Here is a 20978-nt window from a genome sequence, read left to right on the forward strand (position 1 = left end):
TCTTAAATATGACATATATTGATTTTATTCAGGGCCATAGTCTTTCTTGAGGGGTGTCCTTTTCAAGCCTTTGTTCTTATATCTGTTCCCTCCCATGCAATGATTGTTTATTGTTATTTTACCGTGAAATATTGTCAATATATTTTCTGTTGTATGATTTGTCTTTTGCATGGAAATAAAGAATCAATCAATCAATCAATAGTCTTCGGGTCATGGGCAGGCGCGTAGCCAGGGGGGCGGTGGGGGCGGTCGCCCCCCCCAAAACGTCCCCAAAAAGAAAAAAAGAAGGGAAAAAAGAGAGGAGAAAAGGAAAAGGGAAGGGAGGAAAGGGAAGAAAGGTAGCTTTGTGTTTTTTTCTTTTTTTTCTTTATTTTTTTCTCAAAAGAGAAACTCCTTCACTCTTCTTGCTCTAAATTCATATATGAATTTTGCTTCCGCGCTGCGCGCGGTTAAATGACAATATTGAAGTTCTCCATTGTTCCCCCACCTTTTCTCTAACCCTGTTTTTCCACCTCAGCTATGTGCTTCTTGCCAGTTAAAGTTAAAATTGTATACATTAGGGCATGAATTTGAGTAAGGTTAGGCCGAAGTAAATAATTTTTTTTTTATATGAAGCTATCTTTTTTTTTCAATTGATCGCGCAACTTCTGGTCTGGTCGGCTCCGAGCGGGTAAAATCTTTATATCAGTTTCTGCCGTCACCTCCATAAAGTCAGCTTCTCCCGCTTTTCAGCTCATTACTATAAACAACCATAATTTGGGGGAAAACAGGTTCCTAATTTAAAAAGAGGAAGGTATGGAATTCGTGTCGTATTAAATAAAAAAGTACAATACTTTTTTTTATGAAATTGTATTAAACTTCATGGCATTTCCCTGTATACATTCATCTCCTGTCCTGTTTTGCGCCCTCAGTTTGAAATTTTGACTGACACTTAAGTTTCTTTATATTCAAAATGAAGCGCTTCAGGATAAGTCAACAAAATTAATCTTCCTTTATTATATAGATAATTTCAATAAATCACAGAAGTTTCAACTTTATGCGCACTATTTTCCTTGTAATGAAGTTCAATAATCTTAGAAAATCAATTGAATTAGAGACGATTGGGTATTAGAGATATCTACATTTGATGAAACGTCCGCCCTTTGAAATTTCAGAGTTTCATTGCTCTGCGCGGGGAGGAATATCTTCCTCTACCAATCTTCTCCTCTGTTTTGCGAGTTAAAAATATGCACTGATGCTAAATTGTTTGTAATCAAATATGATCTTTCAAAAGAAAGTTTCAATATATCTTTGAGAATACCCTTTTCTCGGGACCCTTTTTATGGCAAGAAAAATTGATAAAACACTTTAGCTTATCATTTTAATTTCCTCCATTGTATACCTCTTTTGTGCGTTCACAATCACTTTTGAAAACAAGGTTCAAAATCGCAATATAGTCAACCGAATTGGAGGTACTAGAGACAAGAGAAACGGCTCCTTTTCATTTTAATTTATGAAACTCCCCCTCCCTGCACCCACCCCCTAGGGAGCGCGCTTCGCGCGCTCTGTAAGTGTTGGCACGCTTCGCGTGCATTTACCGCCCCCTCCAAAATGAAATCCTGGCTACGCGGTTGGTCATGGGATACTATTTATAACAAAAAAAAGAGAAATATCATAAATGTTCGTAAGCAAATGTTTCACACTTATTTACCTTTATTAATTTGAATGCTTTAAATAATAATTATACAGACTAATTTCACATAAAAGATAACGCTTTATGCTAGATTTGGCAACACTTGCACTGACAATTGATTATGAATGTATTTCATAATGGCATATGAATTTGAATGAATTGAATAAATCTGAATGAATTGAATGAATTTGAATAAATTTATTCAAAACCATAATATATCATATACATGGATCACTACAATGTACGTTTACATACATCACCTTTTGGTGCCTATTATGCTTTAAATTTATTCAAAACAAAACATGACATATTATATACATGAATCACTGTAATGTACATTTATATACATCACCGTGTGGTGAGCATTATGCTACATAATTATTTTAAAGAGATTCGAAGTAACAAGAGTTCACTTTTATATAAAATATGAAATGAATATTATGTTCGCTATCAATTGAATATTAGTCTCATATTGGACTTATAATATCAGACTTACTATAGTAGACTTGTGTATTATATGTGGTTATTTTGCTTGTTTAAAGGAAACCAAAACCCAAGAAGAGAAGCAATCTTATTCATGTTATTGGAAAGAGTAAAATGAGAGGAACAGTTTAAAAAAAGTTTCATCAAAATCGGTTATGAAATAAGCAAGTTATGGATGATTAAAAAGTCATGTTGTACTTTCTATGTGGATCCTCAAATTGGCAAACGTGCTTCAAAATGGCTGAGTTTGTGAACAACTCTCCATTTGTTTTGTACACATATTTTCAGATTTTCCCCTTTATTTTACATATTTCACATTATCTCCTCCTGACCTTGACATATATGGTGTGGATTATATTTTCCCATGACATATGTTGTGCTCAGAAATGCAAGATGCAATTTGAAAGATAATGAGGAAAATCTGAAAATTTGTTTACAAAGCAAATGGAGAGTTGTCCACAAAATTAGCCATTTTGAAGCATGTTTGCCAATTTGAAGATGCCAATAGTAAGTACAACAAGAGTTTTCAAATTCCCATAGCTTGCTTATTTCTTAACCGATTTTGATGAACTTTTTTTTTTAATTGTTCCTCTCATTTTACTCTTTCCAATAAGATTACTTCTCTTCTTGGAGTTTGGTTTCCTTTAATGTCAATACATTAATCATGTTACTTTCTCTGATTGTACTTTGTTACTTTACCTGTAAGAATGCAAAACAAAAACATCGGGTATTATTTGGTAATTTATTCAGCTTTAAAAGGTATATTTTGCATGCAGTAAAATATGGTCAATCGGAAAAATTGCAATGCAACTATTGAAATTAAGGAACTGTGCATTACAATTATGTTTGATACAATCATGCTCTATATTATACTGTTTTTTTTCTGTTTTACAAAGTAAGAATGCCCTCTAAAATTGTACTTGATTTGCATTTCTTTATATTACTTTGTATTATGTATTGAATGGAAATGAAATAAAAGAATTGAATTGAATTGGATTGAAATAATTTCGTAGTTCTAGAAAGCTTTCTTACCCACGGAATAATAAACAATAAGTTTGTTTTATAAGGATATATAGGTAATATCACATTGGAAGTAAAACTGTTGTAATGCAGGCATATGGTAATGATCCCTCAATTTTAGAATCTTATTTTATAAATGTTTATGATATTTTCCTCATATATAATATTCTGTTATGTTTTACTTTTACTTATAAATAAATATCATTTATTGTACATGCCTCAATTTATTTTGTCTGTATAAGTTCATTGTAATTATTTCGACCACATTACTATGTTCTGTTGAAAATGAAATAAGATAAATTGTATTTAAAAAAATATGTGGTCATGATAGTGTAAATAAATCAATGTTTAGCCCTTTTAAAGGACTACAATCGACTATGAATTCTTCTTAGTTACATGATGTCCTACATGAGTTGAGGAACATTTATTATGTCGTTGCTCGTTCTTATACATTACTGGGCCCCATTCTTACAAAGAGTTGCGATTGATCCGATCAATCGCAACTATGGACGACCAGCAATGTCAACATCTATTACGCATGTTTGTTCAAAATATTTTCTAGCTATGATGTATATTCGTGCATTCGTCGTTGTCTTGAAAATTCACCGTGCTTCTCTTTGTTTAACAAAGGACATTGCAGGCGCGGATCCAGGAGGGGGCCGAGTCGGCCCCGCCCCCCCCCCTATTTTTTGACAACCTGCAGAAAAAGTGTACTCTTTACCTTGATAGAAACTACGAAAAATAGAAAGAAAAGTAATAAAGAGGTATTTTATCCATGATGTGTAATTTACAGCCTCGTAACGACCGGCCCGACCCCGAAAGGAAACCAAAAAAAAGTGAGGGGAAGAATTGGAAAATAGACTTTATATAAAAATTTTCGCTCGCGCTTCGCGCTCGCATTGCCTGTGTAATGAATCCCATTCAAGAGGGTTAAATGACACTAATATATATACAATATATCCAGTTCTGATATCAATTTGCACACATTTTTCAGCTCGCACATCAAGCTTTCATTATTTTGTTTGATTTACACAAATTGTTAATGTGTATCAAAATGTTCAGCTCACGCTGCGCGCTCGCATCATTTGATTTGTGAGAAACCTATGGTCTTGGGAAAAACTTACCAAAATTTGTCAAAATGCTCCTTTATCATGTCAGTATATCAAAAAATTAAGCTCATGCTTCGCGCTCGCATTTAATTGTTTGAGACACACAGCTTGTTTATTTAAATAAAAACGCGCTTAGACTGTTCATTTTATTCAGGTCGGAATATCAGAAATTTTGAACTCGCGCTTCGCACTCTCATTATTTAATTGGTGATACTTGTATCCTATTCATTAATCACTAAAAACAGTCCTAATTGAGTCACTTTTCACGTTACTATATGATAAAATTTCGGCTCGCGCTTCGCGCTTGCATTGTTTAGTTGGATACTTATCTTTGTTCATGATTATAAAAACTGCTCTGAATCTACAGTTCTAAGGACATATAATATCAAAGATTTTTAGCTCGCGCTTCGCGCTCGCATTATATATCAAGACCACATGAGATATCTAATATTGTTTATAGCAATAAAAACTAACATATACTAAGAACTTCAGTCTTTATTAGTTAGGACTACCCCCTGAAAAACCAACAAAAAAGCCAGATTGTAGCGGCCAATCGAGAAAAATTTTGATCAAAATATCTTTCGCCCCCCCCCCCCCCTATTGGCGAAAGCTGGATCCGCCCCTGCATTGTGCACATTTCTTGTAGAAAAAATTATGTCTCATCAAGGAGATATCACCTCTAACTTTCTCCTTGGTCTCATCACTGATCAACTGTCTCAGCGCATTCAGGGATAGCAAATTTCGGCGTCAGTAAGGTGGAAATTCCTCCACTGAAGAGCGCGCTCTTCAATCTCGGAACCTTGTTGTTCAGCGTATCGGTAGTACAGGAGCGGATCCCGGGATCCAGCTCTAGCCAATGGGGAGGGGGATATTTTCATCCACTTTTTCCCCAGATCAACCGGTCAAAGTTGAATTTTGTTTGTTTTTGAGGGGGAAATACCAACCAAAGACTAAAGTGTTAAATAGGCTTACATTTAGCTTTATCTTACAAACAAGATAATGTATCTCATCGTCGGCCTAAATATAATGCGGGCGCAAAGTGCGAGCGGAAATATGTTTCATATTTGAAAATTTGACATTCTGAGCACTGTTTTTAATCATGAACATGATAGATTAATGGTGTTTATCGCACTGGTGTACTGAGATGGGGGCAGGGGCCCTTGCCCCCCCCCCAAAAAAAAAAATGCGGCCAAGAAAAAAGGGAAAAGGAGAGAGAAGGATAAAATAATTATTATATTATTTTCTGAAAATTATGTCAATGTATTATTTAAACCCAAATTTCGGTTTTTGAAAAAAAGTCTGAAATTTTGCACGCTCGCTTCGCTTCTTGCAAATTTTTAGTAATTTCAAGCAATGTGTCATATCTAGCACCCTATTTTTTTTTTGGCTCTTTACACCACCGCTAACTAACAATTGCGCTGAAAATTATAATTCACTGACGTGGATCTTACGAGGACGTGACTGTTTGCTCTGACTACATCACACAATCAAATTGCTACTGCAAAGCGTTAGCTGAAATTTATTTGTATATATTCCAATATGATATCTTCTTAGCCTCACAACGAAAATTGGTAAGTCAAAGATTTCTTTGAAGTCATGAATAGGATAGGTTTCTCTCTAATCAATTTTTATTGATGCAAGCGCGAAGCGCAATCTGAAATTTTCTGATATTCCGAAATGTACTCCTACCTTAAAACTTGACTTGCGGCACGTTTTGAAATCATGAATGTGAAAAGTATCAAACAAACACAATGCTGATTTTAAAAATGTCATCGAAATCGGAAGTTATCGGATGACATTTTAAAGATGAGCTTTTTTTTCACAAAACCTTAAAATATGCACATCTCAGCGATACTTATGTGAGAGAGTCGATGATGTTCCTTATTATACAATATTTCAATTTCTGCAGGATTTACGTAATGACCAATTTGACTGAACCACAAAATGTTAAAGCAATGGTAAGTCCACATGTTCAGGGAGGAATTGTGAATTGTTACATGTGCATGTTTATGTGAATAAAACTACTTGTGAAATATAAAGCGGAACTTTGAAATGTCATCCAATGTTGATGAAATTTTTATAACGCTTGTTTGGTTTTTCTCATTTTCTTCTAATTAAACTTTTTGTCGGGGTCGTGAAGGGGCCGCTGCAGCGGGGGGGGGGGGGGTTGGGAGGCGTCAGTCCCCCCATTTTTTCCAAAACCATGTACAAAAACGTAAAAATGACTACATTTTGGGGGTGATATTTGGCATGATCCTGGCGTGTGCTTGTTGAATATTTTCTTTTGGACATCGATCGGCCTACAAATGCATTACATGTATACATTTTTGCTGTTATTGGAGAAAAAGGACAACTTTGCAAATCTGATTAGGGTGATTTCAGCAAACATATAAGTATTTATACGTAAAAATGTTCATCTTACTTTGTTGATGAACAAAAGTGGTCCTAGAAAAAAAAAACGAATTACAATGGTCAGTGGCTTACCGTGGGTCTAGGCATTGCATTGGGGCACCAGATTTTTTTAGTCACTTAGTAAGTTGCCAGGTATAGTGACCTATTAAATGCAATAGAGACATTTAAAGGGGAAGTTCACCCTGACAAAAAGTTGATTGTAAAAATAGCAGAAAAATTAATGAAAAATATTGCCGAAGGTTTGAGAAAAATTCATCAAATAATTAAAAAGTTATTAGAATTTCAATTATTTGATTTGTGACGTCATATGCGAGCAGCATTCCTACATAGCGAATGGTAAAAAATCAATGAAATGTCATTTTCTCAGAAAATTGAAAATGGTTTTCACTGTAACTTTTGTATATCAATAGACAAATCGTTTCACACTCGATCATGAAAAGAAAACAAAATTAAGTCATCAGGAACCATACAAAATTTGAAATTTATGCATTTTATATTACATTACACATGAGACAGCTGCTCGTTTATGACGTCACAAATCCAAAAGTTTGAACTCTAATAACTTTCTTACTCTTTAACGGATTTTCCTCAAACCTTCACCAATATTTTTTACTATTTTTTCTGCTATTTTTACAAGAAAGTTTTCTTCAGGGTGAACTTCCCCTTTAAAGACAGTGCCATTAAACGGATATCTCAGTGCACTGATCAAATAATGCGAGCGCAAAGCGCGAGCTGAATTTTTTTTTGATATTTCAGACCTAAAAGGGACATTTCAAGCAAATTTTTGAATCATGATACGTATCTTTTTTGCTAACAAACAATACGAGATATATTAACCACAGAAGGGACATTTTAAGGGCTATATTTTAGGAATCCATTAAGAGTATACATATCTCACCATATAGTCATTCAATGCGAGTGCCAAGCGCTCGCTGATTTTGTTAGAATTACATCTAAACACATGAAGCACATGTGGTCATTGTAATCATGATTATTATACGCATCATATGATCAAATATTGCGAGCGCGAAGCACGAGCTGAAAATTTAGGAAATTCAGACCTGAAGAGGGGCATTAGTAAGGCTTGTTTGTGGGAATTCACTAAGACCATACGTATTTCACCAGCCAAGTGCGCGCGAAGTGCCCGCTGAAAAATTTTCTTATTCAGATCAGAAAAAGGGACATCTTAAGGACTGATTTTAGGAATCCATGAAGAGCGGACATATCCCCACCAATTCACTAATGCGAACGTAAGCACGGACAGGAAATGTTTTATATTCAGACATTTTAAAATGGGGCAATCACTTTAAGCAGTCATGAAAAAGAACCATCTGTCACTATACATAAAACAAAAATAATAAGTGCTAGGAAATATATTTGCTGTATATTGACTTGAAATCTAAAACGGGAGTTTTTAGTACAACAGGATTATATATCTCGTTAAACAGACAATGAGAGCACCAGGAACAATGAAGACATACGCCCTGAGCAAATTATGTTTCATAAAGTTATAATATAACATTATAATGACTAATCATTTCTTCGTTCCAACTACATTTCTCTTCCGTTCTTTCTCTTTTTCTCCTTCCCCCTTTTTGCCAGAAAATTGCCCCCCCCCCCCGTAGTAACGCCACTGTCTGACAATGGTAGAAAGTTAAATTCCCCAGACGTTCATCAAAATTGTGGTAAAATTAATTGGCACAAATATAGCATAATCATAATATAATATAACATTATAATGAACAACAATTTCTTCTTTACAACTACATTTCTCTTCCGTTCTCCCTCTTTTTCTCCTTTCCCTCGCCACTGGATCTGACTTGGTACTTGGTAGGAATCCTCCAAAAGACGCCATAAAGGTGTTTAAACTGGAGGTGACAATGGTAGAAAGTTAAATTCCCCAGACGTTAATCAAAATTGTGGTAAAATTAATTGGCACAGACATAAAATGTTTCTTAAATGCAATATAGCATAATCATAATATAATATAACATTATAATGAACAACAATTTCTTCTTTACAACTACATTTCTCTTCCGTTCTCTCTCTTTTTCTCCTTTCCCTCGCCACTGGATCTGACAATGGTAGAAAGTTAAATTCCCCAGACGTTAATCAAAATTGTGGTAAAATTAATTGGCACGGTACGGTGCCAGGTAGCGTTCCATAAATAATTAACATTGCAAAATGGGTCGAGAAGATGGCAAACATGTGCGCCAGAAAAAGGCTGCTAGAAAACGTAAACATGCAGCAAAAATGGATGAAAGTGAGGAAAATGAAGAGATCAGTACCCCGGAAACTGACCGTAAGAAGATAAAGATAACTTTTGATCCTACAGACTTCATCAGCCAATTGAAAAAGGACAGCGTTTTACTCTCGGAAGGTGAGTGATCAGTACACGAGATGGTGAGAGAATCGAGAGGGCCAGACACGGGGTAGAAGTTCAGCTAGCTCCGCTGCGCTGGTGAACTACTGCGGGCGCCGGTCGTCCTAGCCTGGGGCTGGGGCGTTTTGGGGACTGAAAGTCATATACTGTACGTATGGTCACTCCCCACTTACGCCTGGTACTCTTACCTATATTTCCCCACATACGGGTACAAAACCAGAAACTTTCGCCCCCGAGAATTCTACTTTCTCAGTAGAGGTGCACGGCCAATATTGGAGACTGTCTCCAATGTGGGAAATTATCTCCAATATCAGAGACTTTTGTAAAGAATTTGGGTATCCAATTTCAGAGACAGTCTCCAGTTTTGGAGACTAATTTCCTTTGTTTACATTTGCGGTAAAAGGATTACCTTGGCGGCAAATAAAAATGTGATAAGCAGATTCCTCATGACAAATTACCCCTTTTCACCGTCTACTTTGAAAATTCACCGTCTACTTTTGTTTTGATAAGGATTTTTGTTGTCAATCACACACAAAACAAATGGGCTTCTGACCTCAGTGAGACAAAATTTTGGGTAGAAAAAATCATGCTTTTGTTGGTGTTGTTTCTTTTGTCCTTTTGCAAAGTAAGTCTCCAATGTGGGAGATTGTCTCCCCTATTGGAGAGAGTCTCCCATATTGGCCGTGCACCTCTACTGTTTCTCATTGACTTTCCCTCTAAAAGATCTAGCACTAAAACATGTACATGGGGTCCAACTTTATTTTATTTCCAACATTTCTGCGATATTATTTCATTTTTAAAGAAGAATTCATTAAAAAAACGAGAGATTAGTCATGGAAAGATGGGAAGAGCTTACGGCCGTGTTTACGTCGCCATCTTGATTTCTTTGTCTTCCGCTTGGTGACAGCACGCGATTTGCGTGCTGTCGCCAAGCGGAAGACAAAGAAACCTGAAACCTGGAAATCAATTTACTTTGTACACGTTGCGATTAACTCTACAAATTCCAACAAACACGATGCCATATCAACGCTAATTCATAAGATTTTGATGGAAAAGCAACGAAGTAATAACTGAGGATGCGATGTGAGGGTGCTATGATGACACAATACACATACATATACGATACGTATGACCGAGTGGTTAATTACAAGTACGACACTGAAAAGGGTTACGACTTGCAAATGGGTTACTGATGATACAAAACAGTGACAACAACTTACACTTGCACAAACGATGCCACACGGTAGAAACAGGAACATACTGTATCTGCAGACTTCTAATAACAGACCATGGCGCTGGTGGGGATGCAGCTGGGTGGCGTGCGCCCACACTCAATGGCGTCTCGGGGTCTTCTCTCTATGATGTCTGTCTCCAATCTATGTTATCCCAACCAGGCACCAACTTGTGTACATGCTGTGCAACACACAGCACGTAGAAGGCGACGCACGTAGAAGGAGTAGTAGCATATCAAGGCTGCTCCAATCAGGAGCGCTCCTCGCATACACACAGCACACACACAGACTTAATATAAATGAACATAGACTTATACATATAGGCTACTACAGGTACATGGCCCAATTATTATAGCAAGAAGTAATTAAAATTCGCTTACCTGTGCGGTATCGATAAACAGTTCTGCTCCTGTACTGTCTAGGTCTTTCAAACACCATTGATTGTGGCTCTTTACCAGCCTTTTGCTGCTAGATCTGAATTTAAATATCTTTTCTTTTCATTGCTGTGGCTTGTGCAGTTCTAGGAACCTTCGTCGCCTGTGCCAAGGCATTCACATGCGGTGAAGGTGACATTGACGCCGTGCAAGAATATCTTCAGCATTCACCACAATGTGCAGAAATCACAGAGCTCCTCACCACTGACAAGAGGCCGAATGCAGAGGTAAAGAATTCACCTTAGAAAATAGGTTTCTTTTAATGAAACTTGCCATCAAATCCACCCTAAATTTCAAAGATAAAATTAGCCCATTAAGTGTGAGTATGCAAGTAACTTGTACCATTAGTTTTATGAAAGGAAGCAGGTCTAGTTAATTTTAGAGCATTGCAACTTTCAAGTAAATTTGTAGAACATATTCCATTTTTTTTTACTTAAAAATTTTTGCCAAAATTACTGCAATTGATACAGCACCACAAATAAAAAAAAGTTTGGTATATCTGTCTCATCAGTATTTTGTATGATCAGAAAAGAAAATCAAATCAATTTTTTCAATTTATCTGTATATGATCTTGCATCTCGCTTTCATTTTCAGTAAATATACTTAATAATTGAAAATGCATGATTGCACTTTCAATAATTACTACCCTATTGTTCTGAATGTTGATGATTTTTTTTCAATTATGTCATTTCTTGTCTTGCAGCTTCAACTTATTTTCAACTGCCTGACCTCTATCATCCTACGGCTAGCCGATGACCTCCATCACTTCCGGTCCCTCTTCCTCCCATCCCTCCATGTTCTTCTACGCATGCACATGCGTCATGTCTACCGCGCCCTCAACCCAAAGAACACGGCCAAGGTCATCATGGCGGCCCTCCGCTTCCTGACTGCTGTGGTGGCGCTTGATACGTCTTCAGCTCATGAGGTTTTGAACGTGTTCAAGTTTGACCATGGATCCCTGACTCCACTGTATAACAGGCGAAATAGTAAGGTAAAGCTGGGAAGTGGGAGTTACTGGGTAAAGCAAAGAGTGAATGTCAGAATAAGGTATTATATATCCCCCCAGGAGATGTCAAGTGATATCTTCTTCTACGTAATCAGACTTCAAGATGCAAGGATATTAGTAGCTTTAAAGGGGAATCCAACCCAAATAAAAACTTGTTTTTATGAGAAAAAGAAAAATCAGACAAGTTGATAGGTGAAAGTTTGAACAGTATTGGACAAACGACAAGAAAGTTATGAATTTTTAAAAGTTGTAAATATTGGTAATCACTATACTCATGGAGACTTCAAATTGGCCGCATATGGGATGTCATAGTGATGTAAGGCAAGGACTACTCTTCCATGTACTCCAATACATATTATGGCTAAAATTTCATTTTTCCCAAAAGTTTTATTTCAAAGTATATTTTTCTTTCATGAGGACATTAAACAATATACTACCTGGGTTATATTTAGATTACTGCCCCAGGGGAACGGGTATTTAGGAGAAAACCACAAATCCCTGATAATAAAGTACATGGCCTATGGGAAAGTTGTCCTTGCCCCTTGTCATAATTTACTTACCCAGTTGCCAATTTGAAATCTACATACTATTAGTGATCGCAATTTTAAAGCAGCTATAACTTTCTTATTGCTTGACCGATTTCTTTCAAACTTTCACCATTCTGTTTAATTTATTTTTCTCCTTCCCAACACAACATTTTATGGCCAAGGCTGGATTCCCCTTTAACATGATGTCAGTGACTATCTCTGACAAGATATTTAATGAAATAATGTCGTGCATATGTTCACTGACTCCTGGGGGTGTTTTGGGAAAGGACTTGTTGCTTTGTTGTAACTATATGTATTTATCTGTTGTCTATCACAAGAACCTTCCTTTTTCTTCTCTTTGATTTGATTTCTTATCTTTTAAAAATACCATGTGTTCTTTTTGTAGGCGGAGGAAGATGTTAGAACATGCCTGATGAGATTTGCTGTGGCTTTCCTTGTTTCTGGCGACCAGCACACTACTACGCAGTTCTTGGCCAACAAAGGTAAGTTGATTCCTGCCGGGAATGTATTCGTTAAAACATGAAAGTGGGTAACAACTACTCTGCTAATTCCAGGGTAATTATGCTCCATAATTGTAGAGCATTTAAAGAATCATGATTAAGCAAGTATGATAATTAGTATTGTTATTGAAAATGTACACCTAGATATGTATTTGATTCTTAAGTTTATAAAGCATTTCAACATGCATGCTGTAGAGAGGGATTGCTTAATCAAGTAGTACACCCATAGTCTGATTGCTTCAGAATCAACTACAAATTGTGTCATCTTTGACTTTAGGACAGGTATAAAATAATCAAACCAGTAATATTATTCCCCAAAAGACAGAATTTCTTACTAAGCATTTTTTTTGCAAAAGCATTCAAATGAAGTTTATTTTCAGGATTTAAGCCATTTTTTAAAAGCCCATCATACTAACAGGGACATTTTTAATTCAGATTTGGTCAGTGACTGATATTTTCACACTCATTTGACAGTTGTTCATATACCATTTCTCCCACCATTGTACAAAAATATGTCTACTTGCTCTTACAGTGTAGTCAAACAGACACGTTTGGTATCACAGTAGCCAGCTTCACAGCTCTGCAGCATATACTTACACACACTGTCCTTTTTTTTCTGTGTGAACTTCATCTTTTTTTCATTTTTTTTGTACAGGTTTCCTGGTGGGTGTTTCATAAAGCTGTTCGTAAGATACGAATGACTTCACGCACGACTGGTGATCCTTTCTTGTGCTTAATGATATCCCTGTATAATGGATATATGACCGAAGAACATATTCCAGTCGTGCGTAAAGTTTTTCGTAACTTTACGAACAGCTTTATGACACACCCACATGATCCATATTTGGTTCATTATAATCCAAGCTGCTATTTTGTTTGTATTATCGTAGAAACCAGGTTGAAATTGCTTTGAAAGTAGTAGCTGAAGTACTAGTATAGTGATCTCTAAATTGAATTTTCATTTTAATCCTCCGCGATTAGATTTCTTGAAAGGTTTCTTCAAAGGCTTGGTGGAAGATAGAGCGTCTACTCTTCAACTCTTCCTCAACGCCCTCCTAGAGCATCTTGTGCGCAATCCTGATGTCACAAAGACTCAGAAACTACCGGTGTTGAACGAGTTCACACTTTTCCAGATAGCTCACCTCTACGGCAGATGGAAAGGAACGTATGATATACAGGATGAACAAGTAGAGGTAGGTTTTTGACTTTGTTCTCTTTTCTTTTATTTTCTACTTCTAGTTTTGTGCTAGGTATTGTATACTATGTAGTAGATACCTTGGTTAACTTAGTATTATTGTAATCAAACCCAGGATTAACCTGGGCAGAAAAAAAATCTTACACCATGTTGATGGATATTGCTATTCATCTCTCTCATCAAACATTCTTGACAAACATATTTTTCTTCAGGGCCCCGTCTTACAAAGAGTTGCGAGTAACGTCAACATCTTTTATGCATGTTTGTTCAAAATATTTTCTAGCTATGATGTATATTCATGCATTCATCTTTTTCTTGAAAATTCACTGTTTCTCTTTGTTTACAAATACAATGGACATTTTGCAAATTTCCTGTAGAAAAAATATGACCCTGGTGGATTTCCATAGAGGTACGATTGATTGGATCCAATCCAATCTTCCACTCTTTGTAAGACACGGCCCAGAATTCATTCAAATTCACTCCATATTCAGATTATCATCATCTTCTCCAGTCATTTCATTCTCTGTGCTATTTACCTCAATGATTAATGAATTTGGCAACAAGCAATAAAAATAGTTTGGTGTAAGGTTAACTAATCAGATAAGATTTATTAACTCTATGGACCCCCTTTCTGGGTATGAGAGTATAACAAAATATCGTAATTGCAATGATTTTATATTTATAGAATACGTAACACCAAGGCTGTGAGATCACACCCCTTGTATTTTTATGCTTTAGTCAAGTGTACATTGATACTCCTAATTGAAACAACATTTCCTATAGACAGAAAAGTAAACATAAAATCTACTGGTATAAGGAATGCTTTAATACAAACTGTATTGAAAATTATGTTCTGTTGATTGTTTTAACCCTCTATAGCCTACTTATAATAAGCATGATAATGAATTGAAATGACTTGGAATGAATATGCAACAATCTTACTCAAATCTGTTGATTACATTGTGGGTGATGTCTGTGCTGTTGCAATTTCAATGTAGCCTGGATGTCTTGGACGATATTGGGTGAAAAAGGATTTCAAAATAGATTTGGGTGAACGAGATCAAATAACACAGTTAAATACATCTTGTGAATCGCCCTCTATCTTGTAGGCAGCGGAAGACCCAGAGCAGGCCGGGAGAGAAGCTGTCCGGCGCAAGGTACATTCATTCCTGGTAGAAGTCACCACCTCCACCAAACATGGCATCAACTTCCTGGATAAATCAATAGGACTTGGTGGAAAGTAAGACATCTCTCTACTCTTTCTGCAACTTTGGCCTTATTTCATTTAGAAAAACTTAGTACATATGAACGTGGTCTTAGATAATTTTGCAATCATCTTTTAAGCATAAAATCAATGGAGAGTTTTTTCAAAGTACAAACCAAAACGACTTCTGATTAATCTTCCAAAATTGAATTAGAAACAACAATTTTTTTTTAGTCCAAAACACGTTTTTTGTATCTCACAATGTGTTGGCATTGGCACTATCAACTGAAATGGTGCAGTTAATTGATTAGTAGAAATCTTGTCATGAATTTTTTGCCTAAATTCATTTCAGATTTTAGAAAAAGATTACCGCGCTTTATAAATATATTGAAGAAAATACTAAAAATTTTAACTATGTAGTAATTTACCAAATTGAGTGAAATCATCTTCATTGATATCATCTCTATGGTAACGTAATAATAATAATAAGAATAAAAAGCATTTAATATGAAGTGCCAGTTATCTAGTTGCCTATTGAAATCTAACATTAGAAATTAATCATTGATGAGTTGTTAATGTCTGTCTGACATTTCTCATAGCAGCAGCCAGTTACCAGACAGTGCCCTTCAACCAATGATAAGTGTTGATTTCATAGAATTGCCAAAGAATTACATTTTGTCTGTGCCAAAAAACTTTGTGGAAATGTTGCCTATGGGAGCATTTGATGAAACCCCCCAATCATGGTTTTTTTTTACAAGCTACTGAAATCATTGCATCCGATTGGCTGAGAGCCAGCATAGTGAAAATAACTGCCCAAACTCTTCATGAGATTCTCCCCTGTCTCTACTGGTCATTTCAATTGCTCTCTTGTGATTCGAATTGTAATTGTCATTCTCCGTAAATTAACAGTAACAATTACAACCAAAGAATAGGGGTTTTATGAATATTTCAAAGAATAGCAATTTTTAAGTCCTGTTGACTTTTGTAAAACAATCCTTACTGTATTTTTGGTACATTTATTTAATTCTTTTTTCTTAAGAACTCTTCTATGAATTAGTTCTTTTGTACTTTGAATATCCAAACAGGAATTTAAACAGTGCCCTCTTGAAGTTCCTCCAGATGTTGAAGACCGCAACAACAGATGACCTTGTTGCAGACCTTGTGGTCCATATCTTGAAGACATGTCCGGACCTGTTATCCAAGTACCTCTCCTCTTGTCCTTTCTCCTTCACACCGAGAGCGTCCTCATCGTGGCTGGCCAACGTGGGTTTCATCGAGAAGGTAGGTAATGTTGATTGGACAAGATATTGGAGGGCTTAGCCATTTTAGCAAGAAGTAGAGGTAGATTATTCATTGGTGGATCCAGGCGGGGAGCAAGGGCTATAACGCCCCTTCTATATTTTTATAATTACCCATGAAACATATATTGATATAGAGAAACCTAAATCTAAAATTGTAATCAAATTGGCTATTTGGGGTCCCTCTATTTCAAAATCCTGGATCCACCCTGGGTACTTGACCTGTGGCAGATGTCACAACAAGCATTTCAGGCTACAGACAGCTTTTCAGTCTCTCTGATTGCCAAAGAAATGGCTAGTATTTGAGCCTGATGAGAATCCAATAAATTGGCCATCCAAATGTAATAGTAGGGCCTATATATCAATAGATATGTGCCCAGTGATTATGGTTAGAAAAATGTGTAATTGCTATGAAAGTAGTAAACTAAACATAACATTTTAACCAGAGTGTAGGGGACTTTCCCAAGCAATAATATTGCACGGTCCCTATTGGTGTGGGGGTCTTCATTGTGCTTGTTTTTCATATATTTCCTTATTACACAAAGTTACATTTTTGATAAAGTTATTATATCTGGATTTAGAATTATATGATGATAATTGACGTTGATTTTAAAGAATGACTTATGACATCATTTGGCACCACAGAAGTTTGTTTGAATTGGGTGACTTTCAACTTAGAAGATGTAATATTTGCTTTGCATTTTAGTATGAAATATTTCTTTTACTTGCAGTGGTTATTCTCATTTATGAAGGTCAACTCATGCAGACCCAACAGTATTGCAGTTGAAAGCCAGATATTTGGAGAAAAAAACATTATTACAATTGATTTCAATCTTTTGGTAGCCATTTCAACATCACAGGTTTTGAATTCAACACATAGATTTAGCATCTTACAGAGTACTCAGTATTTCCGCATATGATCACCTAGTTTTACTACCGTAGGCCCTCACTTTCTGTCTTGTCAATTATTTTTCTTTTACTTAATAGATATTTGATGGGCAGTCTACTGTGAGTCCTGCCTTTGCCAGGTCGGATAAAGTGGGTGTGTCTCGGCTGGTTTCCATGGTGATGGTGACTACAGTGCCTGCTGTGGCTAATCATGCATTCTTGCTGCAATGTATCAAGGTATATCAAGAGAAGGAATAAAATGTGATATCTGACTTCCACGCAGAGATTGTTAAGATATTAAGATATTGTCAATTTGGAGATTGTGATGGTTTTGGATTGGTGGTGATAGTGGTAGAGATGATAATTCAGGGAATAATTTTCCTGGTATTGCATTGCAATTTTCTCCACATTATTTTAAAGAATGCTACAGAAAAAGTATTTTGTTTAGCAGATTTCTACATAGAACTTAGTTGAGAGTGTTTCTCTGATGACCAAAAATGCTAATAAAGTTTGTAAAACAACATTTTTCCTTGTAATTGAATTAATGAAGTATATACATGTATTGGTGACATTCATGCTATTACCACGCACTGCTAAAACCAGAATTCGTATCTATCCACCTTTGTTATGCTCTTTGGTGCTTGCTTTCCCCATGACAAGCTGTCAAATCACCTACATGTATTTCCCAAACTTGATATTGATATATGATTATTGAATTCTGATTGAATTTGTTGTATAATCTCTCTCTTTCTAAAGCACCCGAGCCCTCTGGTGTGTCTGACAGGTTTACAGCTCATTGATAAAGTGATGCAGAAAGCAAAAGGCAACATGGAGCAGAGCAAAACTGCAGATGCATTACTTTCTCATACAGAGAAGCACATCTTCGTGAAGCAATATCAGGATTCACTTTTAAAGGTCAGTATTGCAAGGATGCATTCTCAGCCCCTAAAGTGTATTAAAGTCACACGATCTGTTGCAATCAAATTTTATAAGAAATTGTAATAGCATTTCATGTGATAAATATCTGCATGTTTTTTTTCTTTCTGGCATAAGACTGGTGATTTCAGGATCTAATCTTTTTGTAGCTGTCTGATATCCAGTAACTAAATTTGTAAGATAAGTGTGCATTTAAAAAAAGTGGAAACAGTGGAAACATAGATGCGAAACAATGCCAAATTTGAATTTCTGTTTAAACAAGATTCAATGGCCACCTTTGCACTGGAATTCAGATGATAGTTGAGCATAATTCACATTAATGCCTCTTTACCAAAGCTTTAGCAGGGCTTCAAGCAGTTGTTTTAACTTCGTTACTTATTATTCCCTGTATGTATTTTGAAATATCAGGTTCTACTGCATACATGTTCTCTTTAATGCTTTTTCATTTCAATCGTTTCTTTGGTACTAAGTTAATCAAATATTTCAAAATGTCATCAGGTTCTACCGGATGTTGATACCTTGTTGTCGTGCTGGGAGAGATACCTCATCAGAATAAAAGAGGGCAGCAAACACAACACAGAGAACATTGTGTCGGATCAGACGCAAGCTTCACAATCAGATCAGGAAATGTCTTCAGGTAAAAAATATGTCAGGATTAATTGATACTGGCAACTAGTTGTTTTTGTTGTAGCTAAAGGTTGGGTGCAATCCAACACAAATATGCTGTACATGGAGGTGTTTCACAGAGATTTAAGTGTGACATAGATTCACACTTAAATGCTGACATTTATATGATATGTAATGCACAATCTTACTGATTAATACGCAGTGCATGTCCTGTTGGCATGATCTGACCAATGTGGTCATGCCTTATATACTGCACACAACTAGGCATTTACCCCCCCCCCCAAACTCACTACTACATGTAGTTTATTATTTCTTACATTCAGTTCAAATATTTAAATGTATACAGATATAAAACCTCTCAGTTGAATATATGAAGTAGCAATTTGTAGAAGGATTCTGAAGTTTTGACTCCATTAAATGAGGGATCATGGTACAATGTACCTTTTCAATTGTTGCTCCTGCTTTATTTATCCCATTCTTTCACTTTTGGTTACATTTCTTAAACAAGGATGAATTAATGAGTACTTAATGTTTATTCATTTGTTTAATACAGGATTAGCTCAGCCAGAGCCGGCAGAGATTCTCGTACACATCATGAGAATCCTGGCTGCGTATACCATCGCTCTCCCATCGGCCTTCCTCCAAACGTCATTTGACTTCAGCCGGCTCCTTCACGGAATATTCCACTCTGATCACATGACTGCCAAAGAGGGCAGTGCTACATCTACCCATCATGCCTTGCAGCTTCAGTACGAGACCATGAAACTTTTGATGGGTTTTGATGTGGGCCGTTTCCGTTGGTTCAAGGAGGTTAGCAGTTTGCTTTTAAATCATTTTCCTCTTTTACTATGAGATCCAGATGATCTCTACATTAAAGCTAACTACCTTTATTTGCTGCAAACAAGGATTTCATTTAAAAGTCTGAAAAGTCAAGGTTACATGTCACTTTATCATAGTAGATCTATATCTGGTACAATTATCAAAACATTACCGTATGAAATCAAGAAATCTATGCTGAAAAGTGATCACACTGAAGATCACAAACACAGATAAGCACTTGTGGGACAGTGTATTATAATTGGTCTGAAAATGACACCTGGCTGGAATATGCTTATTTTGTCATTTTTACATACAAAAAAATGTGGTCGTCATTTTATGGGACTCTTTCAAACTAATTTCAGATTATTATTGCAATTATCATTCATGTTTAAGCAAGTTTCTATAAATGATTGCTATTTTTATTCTCTCTCTTTTTAGGTCAAAGGTGAAGGGTCAGCCATGGGTCAGCTCCTGACTGTTTTGATGACCTCTTCTGATTCTAAACTGATTCATGTATCCAAGCAATTAATCTGTCAGGTAAGTCTGTTATACTTTGAACCCTTATATCTTTTCTGAGAGATGAGGTGATTTGCTTTCATTTTGATAGAATTTTTTTATACTTTTTGTTGGTTTTATTTATATTTTTACCAGAAATTGAAATGGAATAGGAATCTAATCTTCATTCCAGGTCCTGAAGCACACCGGACAGTTTGACCAATGCCCCGATGAACCAATCATCTGGCTTGATGCGTTCTCCGCCCCGACCTCGGTGGCCCATGACCCGAAGGTCGTGACCGGCTTCCTGCAGCGTATCCTCAGCAAGGTGGTGAGGAATCCGTACCCTCACAATGATCGCATCATGGAAGCTGTCACTGAGATGGAGATGAATGAAGAGGAGGATGGGAAGATGGAGGAAGCGGAGGAGGATTCTAGGAGCGTCTCTGAAGCAGGATTGGCAGGTGAGATCAGGACCCTCTTTCATAAAACTTTGTTATCTGTAACAAGTTTTGCTAACTGTTTTAAGCTCATGCAAACATTGCACTTGGTTGGGGGATTGCAAGTTTTTCAGACTTGCATGTGTGTTAATGTTTTGATATGGTGGAGAGGATTAAAAGGAGGAGGGGGGGGGTAGAAGATGGATAATGATGATGATGATGATGATGATGTTGATGATGATGTTGATGATGATGATGATGATGATGATGATGATGA

General features: G+C 36.3%; 1 protein-coding gene across 1 annotated transcript in view; it reads left to right on the plus strand.

Annotated features, from left to right (window-relative positions):
* The first annotated feature begins 8871 nt into the window (after nt 1–8871).
* LOC121414140 (nucleolar pre-ribosomal-associated protein 1-like) overlaps nt 8872–20978 on the plus strand; it is a 30161-nt gene continuing 18054 nt past the window's right edge. The window contains exons 1-13 of the mRNA XM_041607208.1: nt 8872–9076; nt 10830–10972; nt 11449–11736; nt 12685–12781; nt 13781–13992; nt 15104–15234; nt 16284–16479; nt 17484–17621; nt 18141–18299; nt 18819–18957; nt 19501–19757; nt 20205–20303; nt 20455–20725. Coding sequence (XP_041463142.1) covers nt 8881–9076; nt 10830–10972; nt 11449–11736; nt 12685–12781; nt 13781–13992; nt 15104–15234; nt 16284–16479; nt 17484–17621; nt 18141–18299; nt 18819–18957; nt 19501–19757; nt 20205–20303; nt 20455–20725 — 2326 coding nt within the window. The 5' untranslated portion in view covers nt 8872–8880. The remainder of the gene's footprint in view (nt 9077–10829; nt 10973–11448; nt 11737–12684; nt 12782–13780; nt 13993–15103; nt 15235–16283; nt 16480–17483; nt 17622–18140; nt 18300–18818; nt 18958–19500; nt 19758–20204; nt 20304–20454; nt 20726–20978) is intronic.

Source organism: Lytechinus variegatus, chromosome 4 (assembly GCF_018143015.1).
Source record: "Lytechinus variegatus isolate NC3 chromosome 4, Lvar_3.0, whole genome shotgun sequence".
NCBI classification, from domain to species: Eukaryota; Metazoa; Echinodermata; class Echinoidea; order Temnopleuroida; family Toxopneustidae; genus Lytechinus; species Lytechinus variegatus.